Source organism: Dicentrarchus labrax, unplaced genomic scaffold, assembly GCF_905237075.1.
Source record: "Dicentrarchus labrax unplaced genomic scaffold, dlabrax2021, whole genome shotgun sequence".
NCBI classification, from domain to species: Eukaryota; Metazoa; Chordata; class Actinopteri; family Moronidae; genus Dicentrarchus; species Dicentrarchus labrax.
This window is the reverse complement of record NW_026136723.1, coordinates 17,881,792-17,895,646: the sequence shown is the minus strand read 5'-3', so window position 1 is coordinate 17,895,646 and position 13,855 is coordinate 17,881,792. Positions and strand designations below refer to the sequence as shown.

Genomic DNA, 13,855 nt, shown 5'->3' with positions numbered 1-13,855 from the left:
TTATCTTCCACCCTCTGTCTGTCTTGTGCGTGTAGCTGGAGAGAAGAAGAAGCCTGTCAAACCAGCAACAGGAACTCCCAGCCCCAAACTAAATGGTCAGTTGTATTAGATTCTTTTTTTTATTCCAGGTTAGCACAGTCATGTCATTCCTCATCTATTCTTGATTTCTCTTATCTGCACTATTTTGGTCCGGTTTAGTTTGTTTTTGTCTAGTTTGGTTTAATAAATTCTGCTCTGATCCTTTGCACTCTACGCTTCTCTGTTCCACAGTGTTGTTGTCAGTGTGTTCTTGTCGATTTTATAGTACTGTACTGCTTTCCATCGTAAATAATTAATTTCTTCTCACTACACATAGAAAGGTAAATTAACCACTGTGATGTTTTTCTTTTCTCTGTGCTGCCGCTTCGTTCAGTTCTCTGTTTTTCAGGCCCGCTCTGTTGCAATTTATCCTATTCTGTTGTAATTTAATAACTCTTCGCTTCTCATTGCACATGAAAGAGTTCCTACAGCTCCTGTATGTACAAGCTCCTGTAACTATCAAAGCAGGAAGCATCCCTTAAATCTAGGACTCTGCCTAAAGCCAGGCATAAATATTGTGTCTTAATACAAATGGATATTGTTTTGGGTTGTTGGCAGAAATGCACAGGAAAAGCAAGAACTTCTGTGTATCTACATATTTACTATATGTTATACCAATTAGGCACATGTGAAAATACGTTTTTTTACTTGGAGTTTACTGATTTAACTAAATTAGAAAACATCTAAGATCTCACGGATGGCCCGCTGAGACTAAACTGTTTATTCTTCTCTGTTCAGTCCTATTCTCTTCTATTCTGTTCTGTTGTATTGTATTCTATTTTATTCTGTTATGTTCTGTTAGATTGGAGTCTAATCTGTTCTGTTATACTGTATTCTTATCTGTTCTATTCTCTTCCATAGTTCCAGACGATGTCTTTGCTCCGAACTACATATGGAAAGGTTCCTATAATTACCGTGGGCGGAAGCAGCCTATGACACTGAGCATCACCAGCTTCAACTCCACAACAGGGAGAGTCAACGTTTCCCTTAGCAATGGCAACATGGACCTGCTCCTATCAGGCATGTCATTACTGGAATGTCATCCAATATAGTATATGTGACTTTACATCAAATGTCATGGTCATACTGTATGGCATGATGATTCTACAGCACATTATGATGTTGTATTGGTCATTCAGTAACACACTAAATAGCCATTCTGAGTAATATGGAGCTTCTACCATTAAGACATTTACTCAGACTCTTTAAATCATTTGTGCTGTTTTCTAATGGGGTCTGGATTTTGCTACTTTCCCGGAGCTATCGTGCTTCTTTTTAATGTTGTTTAATGTTTAATATTACTGAATTTCCCCCCCAAAACTCGCACATACACAAATTCACACACAGACCTCCCAGGGTCCTACAACAGCGTCAGCAGGGGGTTAAGACCCTATTAAAACACAAATCTTGTTGAAGCTAGAATTGGTTCCTGGAGAAGCAGAGAGCACAAACACCATATCACAAAACCATGCAGCTATCAGACTTTTAACATGCATCTTCTGGCTTAAAGGGGCAGCTTTAGATCAATAACAACTAAAGCTGTGCTCACACAGGCACCAAAAAGGCAGTAGTTGCATAAAACGTGAATGATTTTCTTCTTAAGATTTTCATTTACCTCACTATAGGTTGCCCTTAGCACTGTACTTAAAGGAGTAGTTTAGTGTACTGTGAAAAAAAAACGTTTTTCCAAGAGTGAAATGAGACATCAATCGTAGGTCAGTGTATTAAGTACAAAGCTGCAGTCAAGGCATGTTCAACCTAGCTTAGCATTAAGACTGGAGGCATGGGGAAACAGTTAGCCTGGCAAATAAAAAGCCTGCTGAAAAATATGCCAACAACTCTAAAGCTGTCTCATCCTACACAACCAGAAAAGCAAAAATGAGGATTTGTGATGTTAAGGGGAGTGACAGTACACATTTGACTTATTTACTTGTCACTTAATTACTTTTTTCCCCAAACAAGTTGTCTACATTCTGCTGGCTCACTCATGAATAACATTTTGATGATCTAATGATCTGTACTCTGATGTGTTTTAACTCTGTTTCTTTGTAAAGCAGTTGTTTATTCTGTCATCTGTAGGACTGTATAAGGCTTCTGAGGCCAGGCTGTTACTGCTGATGTACCAGGTGAACTATGTGAACCAGGGAAATCAACTGAAAGATTCCGCCATCTCTCCAGCTAAAATCATAGATGACTCCTGGACCATGGATGGATTTGTAAGTTTCACCGGATACAGAGCAATCAGATTAATGAGATTCACTTGAGCTAGATTAATTTAGAAGGGTTAACACAAAATGTCATAATAAAAAAACATAATAAATCCATCACATTAAAGTTAATCCAAAATACAAGACACTTTAAGTGTACTAGACATTTTGTAATTGCATTTGATTACAGTGCTGTTAATTATAACAGATCAGTCAGAGTGGGACGTATAACTGCTCTGTACTTGGCATAGCGTTTAATCAAGTTATTGCAGTTGTCATATTATTTGTCTAATTAATGCAGTGGTCATATTATTTGTTCAGATAATCATTCCAAGATATTACCAAATACTAAACAATCTAAATGCTGTGGTCATCTGCTCACAAGTGACCTCTAAAGATTGATATTCATTGTGAAGTACCTGCAAATTATGGTGCGTTCATTTTGTCTTGTAATTGCGACTTGCAGCTCGAGAGCGACGTCACATCCGTGTTTGAAAACGAGTAACCGCGGGTTTTTGCGTTCTGTTTGGCACACAACACGACGAGCTTGGTTGCAATAGGCAGTTTGGACGTTTCCTAACGTTTATAGTGATTATCTGGTTTACGGTGCACCCACCGTGGATTTCACATGTTCATTACATATTACACAATCATATTTCACAGTTTGATATCTGAATATTCCGTTCTGATTAACGTTAACGCTACACTACTGCTCTGCTTTCTGCTCAAGACTCGGCACTGTTGTCATAGCAACATGGAGCGTCTCTAGCCAATTTCAGCTGCACAAGCTACAAAATAACTAATGAGGCGGTATTTAACACATAATAAGACTGTAGTGACATGCCTATAGGTAACAGTATACAGTGCTATGTGTGCTTAAAATAGTAGAAAACCACAATGTTTACTACGTGTGATGCTCGGAGTAGCCATCTTGGTAACTGAACTCGGGGTCCTCTGAGTTCAGACGACTTAACGAGTCGTTTATACGTCCTCGGGGGCGTTCGGTTTGCAACTTCCGGTTCGTAACTCAGGAAACCGACTCGGAGATCGAGTCGGGTGGACAAAACGAACGCACCATTAGGTCTAACAAAGTACATAACATACAATAGAACAGCATAAACACATGCCACAGGCCATATTCATTGTCTGCGATTCAATTGTGACAACTTCAGTAAATCTGTATGTAAAGGGTATTTGTCAATCAAATATTTAAACCATTTATTAATCAAAATTCAAAAATATCACATGAATTTGCACATGACACAAACACAAAATGCAGCCAGCCTTTGTCCCTCTCCTCTGTGTGCTTCCTTTTCCTTCATGTCCTCTTTTCCTCTCCAGGTATCAGCAGAGCCTGATGGTTCTAGTTACGTATTCCAGGGTTTCATTCAGGGAAAAGACTACGGACAGTTTGGACTGCAAAGACTAGGTAATTCTCTGTTAGGTTTAGTAACAGCACCAAATAATGAATGAGTTTCCTGCAAGTTGATCCGGACTATATAAGATAATTAGAAAAATCGGATGAACTGCTTGTAAGAACATTTAGCAAATGGAGATAACGATCAGGGAGCTTCTTTTTGCTGGCGAAAGAGACCATATAGCTGATGCTGAATCAGCCTTGCAGTGGCTACTTTCTCACCATGAGCAAAAGCTGCTTTTCAGACTTGAAGTCATCTTACAAGATCTGAACTACATCAACCTGCACCCAACCATCACGATGAAACAGAGTTGAGAGCAGTTGTCAGTAACAGATGTGCAGTGATGCCAAAATTGGCAAGCACATGGACAACAGAGTACACTTTTTGGGGATAACAACAAATTCAACAAGATGTGACGTGTAGTCCACGGACATCCTGCAAACGCGAAGTAGATAATAAAATCGGAATCCTCCAGCATCCACTCTTGACAAGATCTCACTTGGACCTGCTGTGGCGAGAAATGTCAGTCCTGTGTAGGCTTTGTCAGTTATCAACATCCCTGCCACATATGTCACACATACTGTGCAGTAACGCTACAACAGTATAAAGTTGCAGATATTACAGTGAAACTTTATTTCAAACATGGAACAACACTGAAACAAAATGTTAAAGCAATAACTCATTTTACCATGTCATCCAATCTACATGGTGGACAGTGATAATTCATTTTCTTTGTATGCCACAGGTTTGAATATGTCAGAGAGTCAGAACTCGCCACCACCTCAGCTCGGTACCAACAGCAGTTCTGTGGCTATCGCTATTTTGGTGCCTTTCTTCGCTCTAATATTCACTGGTTTTGGCTTCTATCTCTACAAACAAAGGTATGTGCTAGAAAATGCCTTAATACATACAATTTAAGTGCATTCGTGTTTGTTACTGCTTTGCAACTTCACCTCTGTCTTTCATTATTGTCACACAAAATGTAGAAAGGCATTGTTAACATTTTAATAAGCTGTCTAATTGATGAAAACAGTACCTGCCTCAGTGGTTTGGTTGTTGAGGTGCTAAGAGACAGTCAAGTCATTGTCTATTACAAACTGTGCTGCAAAACACTTCTGTTTAGGAGGTGTTAAATTGGATTTTTCAGAGATATGATTTAAGCACAATTGACTGGTGTTCCCATTGTTAACAGATGCAAATAACTTCTGTTCTGCGGTTAATATCTTAAAAAAAAGCTTGCTGAAGGAATTAGTTTTGGATGGGCTGATTGGAATCTCACTAGGCCGCCCAAAAAGCACAACACTCTCTCTAATCCCTCTTAAAGCTTGTTTACTATGCCTCTGCTCCCAAGACTGCATTCATTATTGTCCACTGGCTACCCAGTTAAGTTAATATTAATAGATAATTACAGTAAATCACTCTAATGGTGTATTTATAATTTCTTTACTGTTGCTGGGTTTTTCTTTTCACAGAACAACACCAAAAACACAGTACACGGGCTGCTCAGTCCATGAAAACAACAACGGCCAGGCTGCCTTTGAGAACCCCATGTACAACACCAACGCCAAGGCTGTAGAGGGGAAGGCTGTTAGATTCGATCCGAATCTAAATACTGTCTGCACCATGGTCTGAGGATTGATTATCCTCACTTGAACTTAATGACTCAGATATCTAATGGGACCACAATTGGTACGAGGCTGTGGAGGGGAAAGCCGTATGCTTCAACTACATCCTCAGCATCGTCAGCAACATGGTCTATTCATTGATTACAAAAGACCTCCAATCCCAGTTCAGAAACCTGATCTCCCCAAGCAGTGGGAAAGGCGTCCAAATGAAACCAAAACCCAGCGTTGGTTCCTTTCACTTACAGCATTTTGTATCCACAAATGAAATCAAAAAAAAAAATGTGAACACAAAATGTCTGCCACTAGTGGATGCAACACAGCCAGAGAAAACTCAAAGTGAGATATGACATCAAGTAAAAGAAAAAGGATGCAACCCAACAGAAAACTATTCCCGGCTATTATCTGTTTCTAACCCCGAGGCTCAGCTGGTCATGGATAGTTTATAATTTGATTCTAAACCAGACACAGCCATTATACTTCAACCTCTTATTTAACCCCAGCTCACAGTCTCTAATACTGGTAGTAATGATTAAGCCATGCCCTGCTTGTCTGATCTCAAGACATGCCACCATGACCCAATGCCGAATTTTGTATTTCCTTCAGAGCTTTGGATAGAAGGACCCACTCTCAGCTCTGTGACCTTGCCTAGAGAGAGAGAGAGAGAGAGAGAGAGAGAGAGAGCACATTATCAGTGCTTTGGCCATGGTTATGCATCATGGAGATAAACTGCACTACAAAAATGGGTTGATTTCATTTGTACCATGTTGTCTCCCCAACTGTACTAAACAAATCCTAACTGTGGGGAACACCGAAGCAAAATGGCCAGACGTGGGAAAGTGTGACATGAAGAGGATGTCACTAAAGACACTGTGAAGCAAAGAAAACTGTTTCTGAATATCTGGGTTCAAACCTGACAGTAAAAGACACTGTCACCAGCAGACCATCAGTAAACCAGACTGACTAGTTGTGAATAGGAGCCTATTTCTAAAACGACCACGGAATACAACACCCTAGCAACCAGACAGGACAACCTTGTGTCTCCATGACAACCAGAGGCTGGTATTACTAGTCTCTTTTCTTTTTCTATTAAAATGGAATCTAAAATGGCTAATGCTAGCAGACAGTAGCAAAAGTTGCTTTGAAAAGAGACTAACTCTTAAGCAAAGGATAAGGGCAGCCCTGGAGACGGAGCTATAATCCTAACTGAACTGGGATTAGAGCAAAGCAAAACTAAAAGGAGGGGAGCTAGCACTAAGAGAACAGATGAGAAGAGACGGACTCATTGAATGGATAAACTGCTTCTTCCCATCCAATGGATAAGAGAGGAGGCCAAGGAGACGGGGACAAACCCTAACTGAACTGGAAGTAGACTGAGGGAGTCATCAAGGGAAAAGATGAGATCTTAAAATCGTAACGCAAGCCAATCAGAGCCTGTCTAACCTGAAATCAACTACTGAGAGAGGTCGGCCCTCCCTCTACATAATGAATCAGATCAGACAGAATATGGCCTTGAGGAAAGATGTTCCTGATCCTGTGAATTTAAATGGATTCTGATGAGAAAAACGCTGAACGGATACAGAGGACTCTGATGGACTTACAAAGAAAAAGACTTTGAGAAACAGAGAAAGCTCTGGCACTAAAGCACATTTTACAGGAACACTACCTGTCTACCCCCAGAGAGATGGACTAACACAGGGACAGACAGAGAGGTTAGAGGGAAGCTGACAGAATGGATGACAGACAGAAAAGATGACAGGTACACACACTAACACAAATCTGGAGAGACAAAAAGACAGAGGGCAGACAGATGGTATTAAGACCAACAGTAAGACACACAAGGAGACAGACAGGTTCAAGAAAGACAAGCAGGGTCTTAAGACTGTTGCAGGCCATCGTTCATTGTATCCTCTCCACAGACAGATAGGCTTAAATACAGATTAACAGGCTTACAGACAGACAGACAGACAGACAGACAGACAGACACAGAGACAGGCTGATAGGAGACACAGACAGACATACATTGATAGACAGGCTGAAAGAAAGACAAAGAGGGTTGTAGCCCTACGATTGTGGACACAATTCCACTGTAATTTTGCACTCTGCGAGTGCTTATCTTCTTTCTTTGTTATTGCTGCAGAATCTTCTGATCTGTAAATCTATTGCATATATATTCGGGAGCATTCACCACCTATATTTTTGTGCTATATATTTACCACAGGGGAGGGGGTGAAGGGGAAAGACGGATTATAGCAGAGTTTTTAGAAAAAAAAAGAAATAAATATCAGAATAAAAGATATTACAACCATGTGCTGTTCACAGAAGTCACAAACAGTATTTTGGTTTCTTTGTAACATGGGATTGGTTTATTTTCATTTCTTGTGTAACGTGAAGTTCCTCTCACTATCACTGTCTTTCCCACTGAGGCAATCATGAGTGTCAGTGGTATTGTTGTTGTCATTATTGTTGAGATGATGCAAGGTTTGCCAGCAACAATCATGGTCTTTAAAATTAATGTTCCATCACACATTCATCACAAATGGCAAATTTCTAAACCCTTAATACACGGAGTTTGTGGCTGCCACCCCCCCCCCCCCTTCACTAGAGCTGTTGGCCACTACAAATACATACGTCTCTATAATGGTCACCGCTGTGACACAGACAACATTTTAATGATCTGCTGGAATAGCAGCACCGTTTTTCGACCCTAACTGGTGATATGATGCCACAGAGATTTGCACATCAAAACTAATGTTGTTTTTCAGCAACAGTTCAGAGATGTCAACAAACTCCACGTTGTCACGGCAACACAGAAATCCCAGCTCTCAAAGGAACCCACTTGTTTGATTAGACATAGCCAAACTCTTATGAGCTCTGATTCTGGTTGAAGTTAGTGTCTCCATTGTCTCTCACGTAGACATGGTAGAAGAAGAAACACAAGCACGGTAATAATAATGATAATAATTATAATTATAATAACAATAATAATAATAATAATAATAATAATAATAATAATAATAATAATAATAATGGTGATAATTGCTGTTGAACTGCCCAACATGTAGTTTGTGTATAAGATGAAAATCCGTGTTGTACATTGACATGCCAGTTCATGTTTGTATTTTTATACGTTGAGGATTCAAGAAAAGTAAAAATGAAGAATTTGATTTAGGAAGAGTGGCTTTTAGGATGTTTTCAGTGGGTTTGTTTGTGAACTAAAATTATGATCTTACATAGTTGCAAAATTCTTAAAACCTCAAAGAAGAGATCTGTAAATCTTAAATGATCCTCACCACAAGTACACCTCTAGGTTTTGCATCACTGAGTCTTGGTTCTGAAGTTTCTCCCTGTGTTAAAGCTGTTTCACAAATCAATACTGAAAGGCCTGATATCACATGAATTATGTTTTGGGGTTCTCCTTTTAAACTTGAATTTGCCTTTGTACTGAAATCCACATCAATTATAAATTGGCGTACACTATTTACAAGCCTTTGAGTTTTGGAAAAAAAAGTTTGTACTACCTTCAAGTATCATCCGCACACTAGATTTGAATGACTGATGAGTTTTGTGTGTGCACATTGCATTTCAAAGCTAAAAGGCCTTGAATATCATTTCTTTCAGAAACACTGAAGCTGAACTGACCATTTGCGAGAAGATCTTAAGATTTCAAGTTGACAATTGAGTAAATTCAAACACAACCAAGGCCACTGAGATTCAATATTTCCCTTGCTTTTGCTTATATTTATTTAATAGAAGTATAGCCTTATAATGTCAGCTCAATGTTCCTTGGCTGGTAGCTATTTTTTATATATGATCTGCCACCCATTCTATTACATTCTGTACAGCTGGCAACCTTCATTGTATTGTATATCCCTTGCAAGCCACTGGGGGCTGTTGTTGCACATGTTGTTGGCCTTTCTGATAGTTTCATGTGCCATCAAGGAACCACTGCTGAGAGAAGAGAAGATGTTCGATGTTTGTGTGAAACCATGCATAACATCCATATAGTAGTGTCATATTGTAAGGGTTGGGCCTGAAGATGTACCATATACCCGTACCTATATTAATTGGTCCCCACATCAATACAGGAATACATGTATCAACGAGCATGAATCACTGTTTTTCAGCTTTGGTGACCATTTAAAGAAAAAGTATTTGTTTTGTTTTGAAGAGCCTGGTTTAAAGGTTTCAAACTGAATTCAGTGAGTTTGGGTCCCACACATGATGAATACCAGTTGTTTTTAATGAGTTTGGGTGTCAGGGTGAGCGAAAACATCGACTTTGTTTTAAGAACCCCTGCTGTCGTGACCACAGGCACCGACTGCAACCAGCTGACAGAAAACTCCTTTTAAAGTCATTATTGATTTAAAAGCAACGGTAGCTGCAGCTTCCTTGTTTATCAATGCTGCGACTGTCCCGCACTGCATCGCTATGGTGACATTGTTTCTTATTACAGTTTGGATTGATTGTTGCTGCTGTTGTTGTTGTTGTTGCTGTTGCTGTTGTTGTTGTTTTTTTTTCGGTATGGATCTGACACAGTGCCTACCAAAAACCATGGGACCCTCCCTGTCATCTACACATGCACAAACGCACACACACACACACACACACACACACACGCACACACACACACATGCGCACACACACACACACACACACACACACACACACACACACACACACAACACACAGGCTCTTTTAAACACCTACACACACACACACACACACACACACACACACATACATAGAAACACACACCTGCTCCAGCCCTCCCCTTCATCAAGAAGTCATTTTTTTCTAAGCTTCAGTCTATTTTGCCACAAGCTTTTCCTACTGACTGACCGCAATAAGACCCATGTGATTTGAAAGACTTAAAGCTGTTCCTGCCCTGGGGACATTGGAGATATTCACCATTTGAAAAAAAAAGAAACATAGAATAAAAAAGTGTTTTGTACAGAAATATATTTTTATGATGAAATTATTTGTAAAATGTATGAATCTATTATGTAAATTTTCAATGCAATGTAAGATTAAAAAAGGCTAATTGCTTTTGTAAAAAAAAAAAAAGTGTCTTCTTTACTGTCCTTTTTACTTTGAATGATTTTTTGTAAACTGATATGTATGATATGTATCAGGCAATCGAAAAAGTGTATAACACCTGAACATATTGTCAGGAAAGTACACCACAGTATGTGCTACGCATTATAAATACATGAAGTCTAAATTGTAAAGTCATGTTGAAATTGAGCTGCTTTAGATTCAGGCATAAAGTGTATAGAAATATATGGTATATTCTAGCTATCTCACCTTGAGATGAACTCCCTAAACGTCTTCCATTCATTCCCAGCCGAAGTCCTTATCACTGGGAATGCAACATTATTTTTGCAGCTGCACCGGTGACTGCTGGTTTGACTTTCCTGAGACAAAAGCAGAAAATAGGAGTTTCTGTGTACAACAGATATTCCAAGCCTTGAGATTTTTTTTTTAGAAGCATACCAGCATTTTTCTTAAAGTATTCATGGTGCAAACCCATGAATTAATGAATCATGCTTACAGGTTCCACATTGTTGTATATTTATAGCCAAAATGTTTTAGCAGGTCAACAATTACAACTGCCTGCAAGCCCTTAACAACCCCAAATCGTTACTTTGGAAAATGAATGAGCGAACTTGTGTTCAGATAAAGCACTTTGAATATAAGTTACTGTCATAGGTAACTTGAAGAGACATCAGAAGAATGTCTCAAGTAAGCACTAACTGGCCCACAAGTCTTTGGTTGCCACAAATAATGTACAAGTGTATACTTCAGAATGCACAACTTAAAATCCACTTAATATGATCCATTTCCATAATACAAGTTATAATTGAAGGGAAAGGTGTAAATAAATGTTTTGAGCCCAACTGATAGCTCCCTAAATAATCCAGCAGTTAAACAGGCAATGCATAAAATTGCACTAAATTAATCTGGCACTACCATATAAGAACAAGTGAGCCAGAGGCTGTTCTGTTTTTCCTCAAAAATGCATTAATGCTTTACCCTCATTAGTTAAGAAGCCAGTTCAATACCTGTCAGCTTTTCTCTTTCACCTTTGAAGCACATAATTTCTTCTGCATGCATGCATAATTTGCTGTGTGTTCCTATGCAGACAGTGTTGGAAGGATAAATACAACCAATTAAGTCTAACACAGAGAAGACAGAACAGAATTAAAGTAAATGGCTGCAAAATGCCAGAAAGGAAAAGTTGAAAAAAATAAAATGGGATCATTTTGAGAAATAACACTTTACTCATTAACCCTTAACTGCACACACAATGTGACCACTGAATGTTGTGACATTTGAGAAGGCCAGGCAGCAAAATATTGCTTCACAAAATAGATTAAGATCAACGAGTGATCCAGACAGCTGAGGTCACATTCAGATAAACTGTGAATTAATTGCACTTTTACATCATTATCATGGGGGACTTGATGGCAGTGGGACAAAAGCTTCACTTTCTATAATGAGGAACAACTTTTCAAAACTGGAGCCCGGTATGACCTTTACTGACCTCTGTTGGTGGCCAGTAAGAACTGCAATGCTAACTTTTCTCCTGCTATGCAAGTCACTGGTACAGTTATTAGCCCTATAATGGACATAATAACATTATATGGGGATAGTAGGTTGACTTTACTTATAAGGTTAAATGAAGAAAACACCTGTTGAGGAAGTATAATAAATCAGAAAATTACTCTCCAACTTAAATGTAGGCCCACAATAAACCCATAAGCCTGCTGTGGCCTATATTTTGGTATATAACCAGCCCATATTTTAAAAGCTAGACTTCTGACCTACTGTGTTTTTTGTTTGATACATTTTCCCCTCAAATGAAGCAAATTGGATTGCCAAATCCTATATTATAAAGACACATTGGTGCAATGTATTGTTTTTTTTACCTTGGAAACAGCAGTGGAGAAAACCATTTAGTAGCCTGTCTGTGTAGCTTTTGATCATATTACACCAACTTCATCAACATGGACGAAAGCCCTGAAACGTGTTAGACCATCCATTATTACAACAAGGCAAACTGCATCTGCACGTGAAGATCATGTGAAACTTCCAGAGAAGCTACTAAATGGACCTTGCAGTAATTTTCTCTTTTTCCAGGTTGCTGTTTCAGCTGCTTGCACATTTTGAACAATCGAGCAGAAAAATCCTGAACTTTTCATTATATCCTTACGGTACATGAGACATATAATCTGTAAAATATCAGGTTCCTCTGGATGCTCCTTGCACTCCTGTTGTTAAGCCTCATTCTCAGCCTCTGTATTTTACGACCTGGGAATAAGGCTCAACAATCAACTATCTTTCTCGGCTCTGATTGGTTGTTTTCGTTCAGCCTCGGTGGATTCTTTCAAATGCCATTAGGAGCATTAGGAGGAGCCAGAGGAGCCAGAGGAGCCAGAGGAGCCATAGATTTACTGTCTCATGTACTACTGTTAGGCACTAGTGTAGTGCAGGCTATACACAGGCATACGGAGCATACCCACTTATTTTTCAGTCGGAACTGGGTATACCCACTTCTAATGCTTATCATTAATACAAGGAATAAAGAATACTTCCCTCAAAACGCATGATTAGGCAGTTTCTCACTCGATTGTGGGCCAGTACCTATTGCACAATCTGCCCCTATTCTGTAGCTAATGTTAATTTCATACTGATCCTCACTCCCTGAAGTCAAGCAGCATAAGTTGTGCAGATGCTACTGGGCCATTTTTAGCCAAATATGCAATCATGTGTGTTGTTACTGTTCATAATACAAAGTGTTTATCCGTTGCTTTGCTTGCCCACTTCTCCAGGTACCACTACACCACTGCTGTCAGGCTGTGTTGAAAGTTTCAGCAAAAATGACAAAAAGTATTTATTTATTTATTTTATTATTTTATTTATTTATTATTTATTTTTTAAATAAAAGTTACCTAATGCAGCTTTAATAGTGCAGTTGATATTAGCAGTAGGCATAGTAACATTAACATTAAGTTCTTATTTCTGTTGAATAGTTTTTGAGCAGTCACAGTAATAAGGTGTTCACAGAAAGGCACAAACCGGCCGTTGCTATATGTTACTTTTTAGTTGCTACGTAGCTACGTCACAATGGCGCCTCCAGACATGGTAGTTGCTCCTGCAGAGTTTAAATTAAACAGACTAAAAAAGACCAAATCTATTTTTAACATTTGGCTTCAAAGGGACTTTGTCCTAGGTAGAGCTCTTCTCTCTAAAGCAGAAGGCTTGTCTCGCTTCGTATATCCAGCATTGTCCCTATTTGTAAGTGAACCAGTGAACCAATATACATTTTTTAGACTTCATCTGGAAAAATAAATCGCATAAACTCAAGAAATGTGTACTCTCCAACAGTAAGGAGGTCTTGAAGTCCTAGATTTTATCGACACTGTCAATACCTTTAAGGTTAACTGGTTGAGAAAGTGTCTCAGGAACCCTGACTCTATCTGGTTTTTCATCCCAAACTACATCTTTAATAAAATTGGAGGTCTTT

General features: G+C 39.0%; 1 protein-coding gene across 5 annotated transcripts in view; it reads left to right on the top strand.

Moving 5' to 3' along the window:
* csmd3b (CUB and Sushi multiple domains 3b) overlaps positions 1-10,152 on the top strand; it is a 346,262-nt gene extending 336,110 nt beyond the window's left edge. For all 5 annotated transcript variants that reach the window (XM_051389946.1, XM_051389945.1, XM_051389942.1 and 2 more), the window contains exons 68-73: positions 36-95; positions 940-1,098; positions 2,158-2,294; positions 3,627-3,714; positions 4,449-4,584; positions 5,176-10,152. In XM_051389946.1, the coding sequence (XP_051245906.1) occupies positions 36-95; positions 940-1,098; positions 2,158-2,294; positions 3,627-3,714; positions 4,449-4,584; positions 5,176-5,335 (740 nt within the window). In that variant the 3' untranslated portion in view covers positions 5,336-10,152. The remainder of the gene's footprint in view (positions 1-35; positions 96-939; positions 1,099-2,157; positions 2,295-3,626; positions 3,715-4,448; positions 4,585-5,175) is intronic.
* The last annotated feature ends 3,703 nt before the right edge of the window (positions 10,153-13,855 follow it).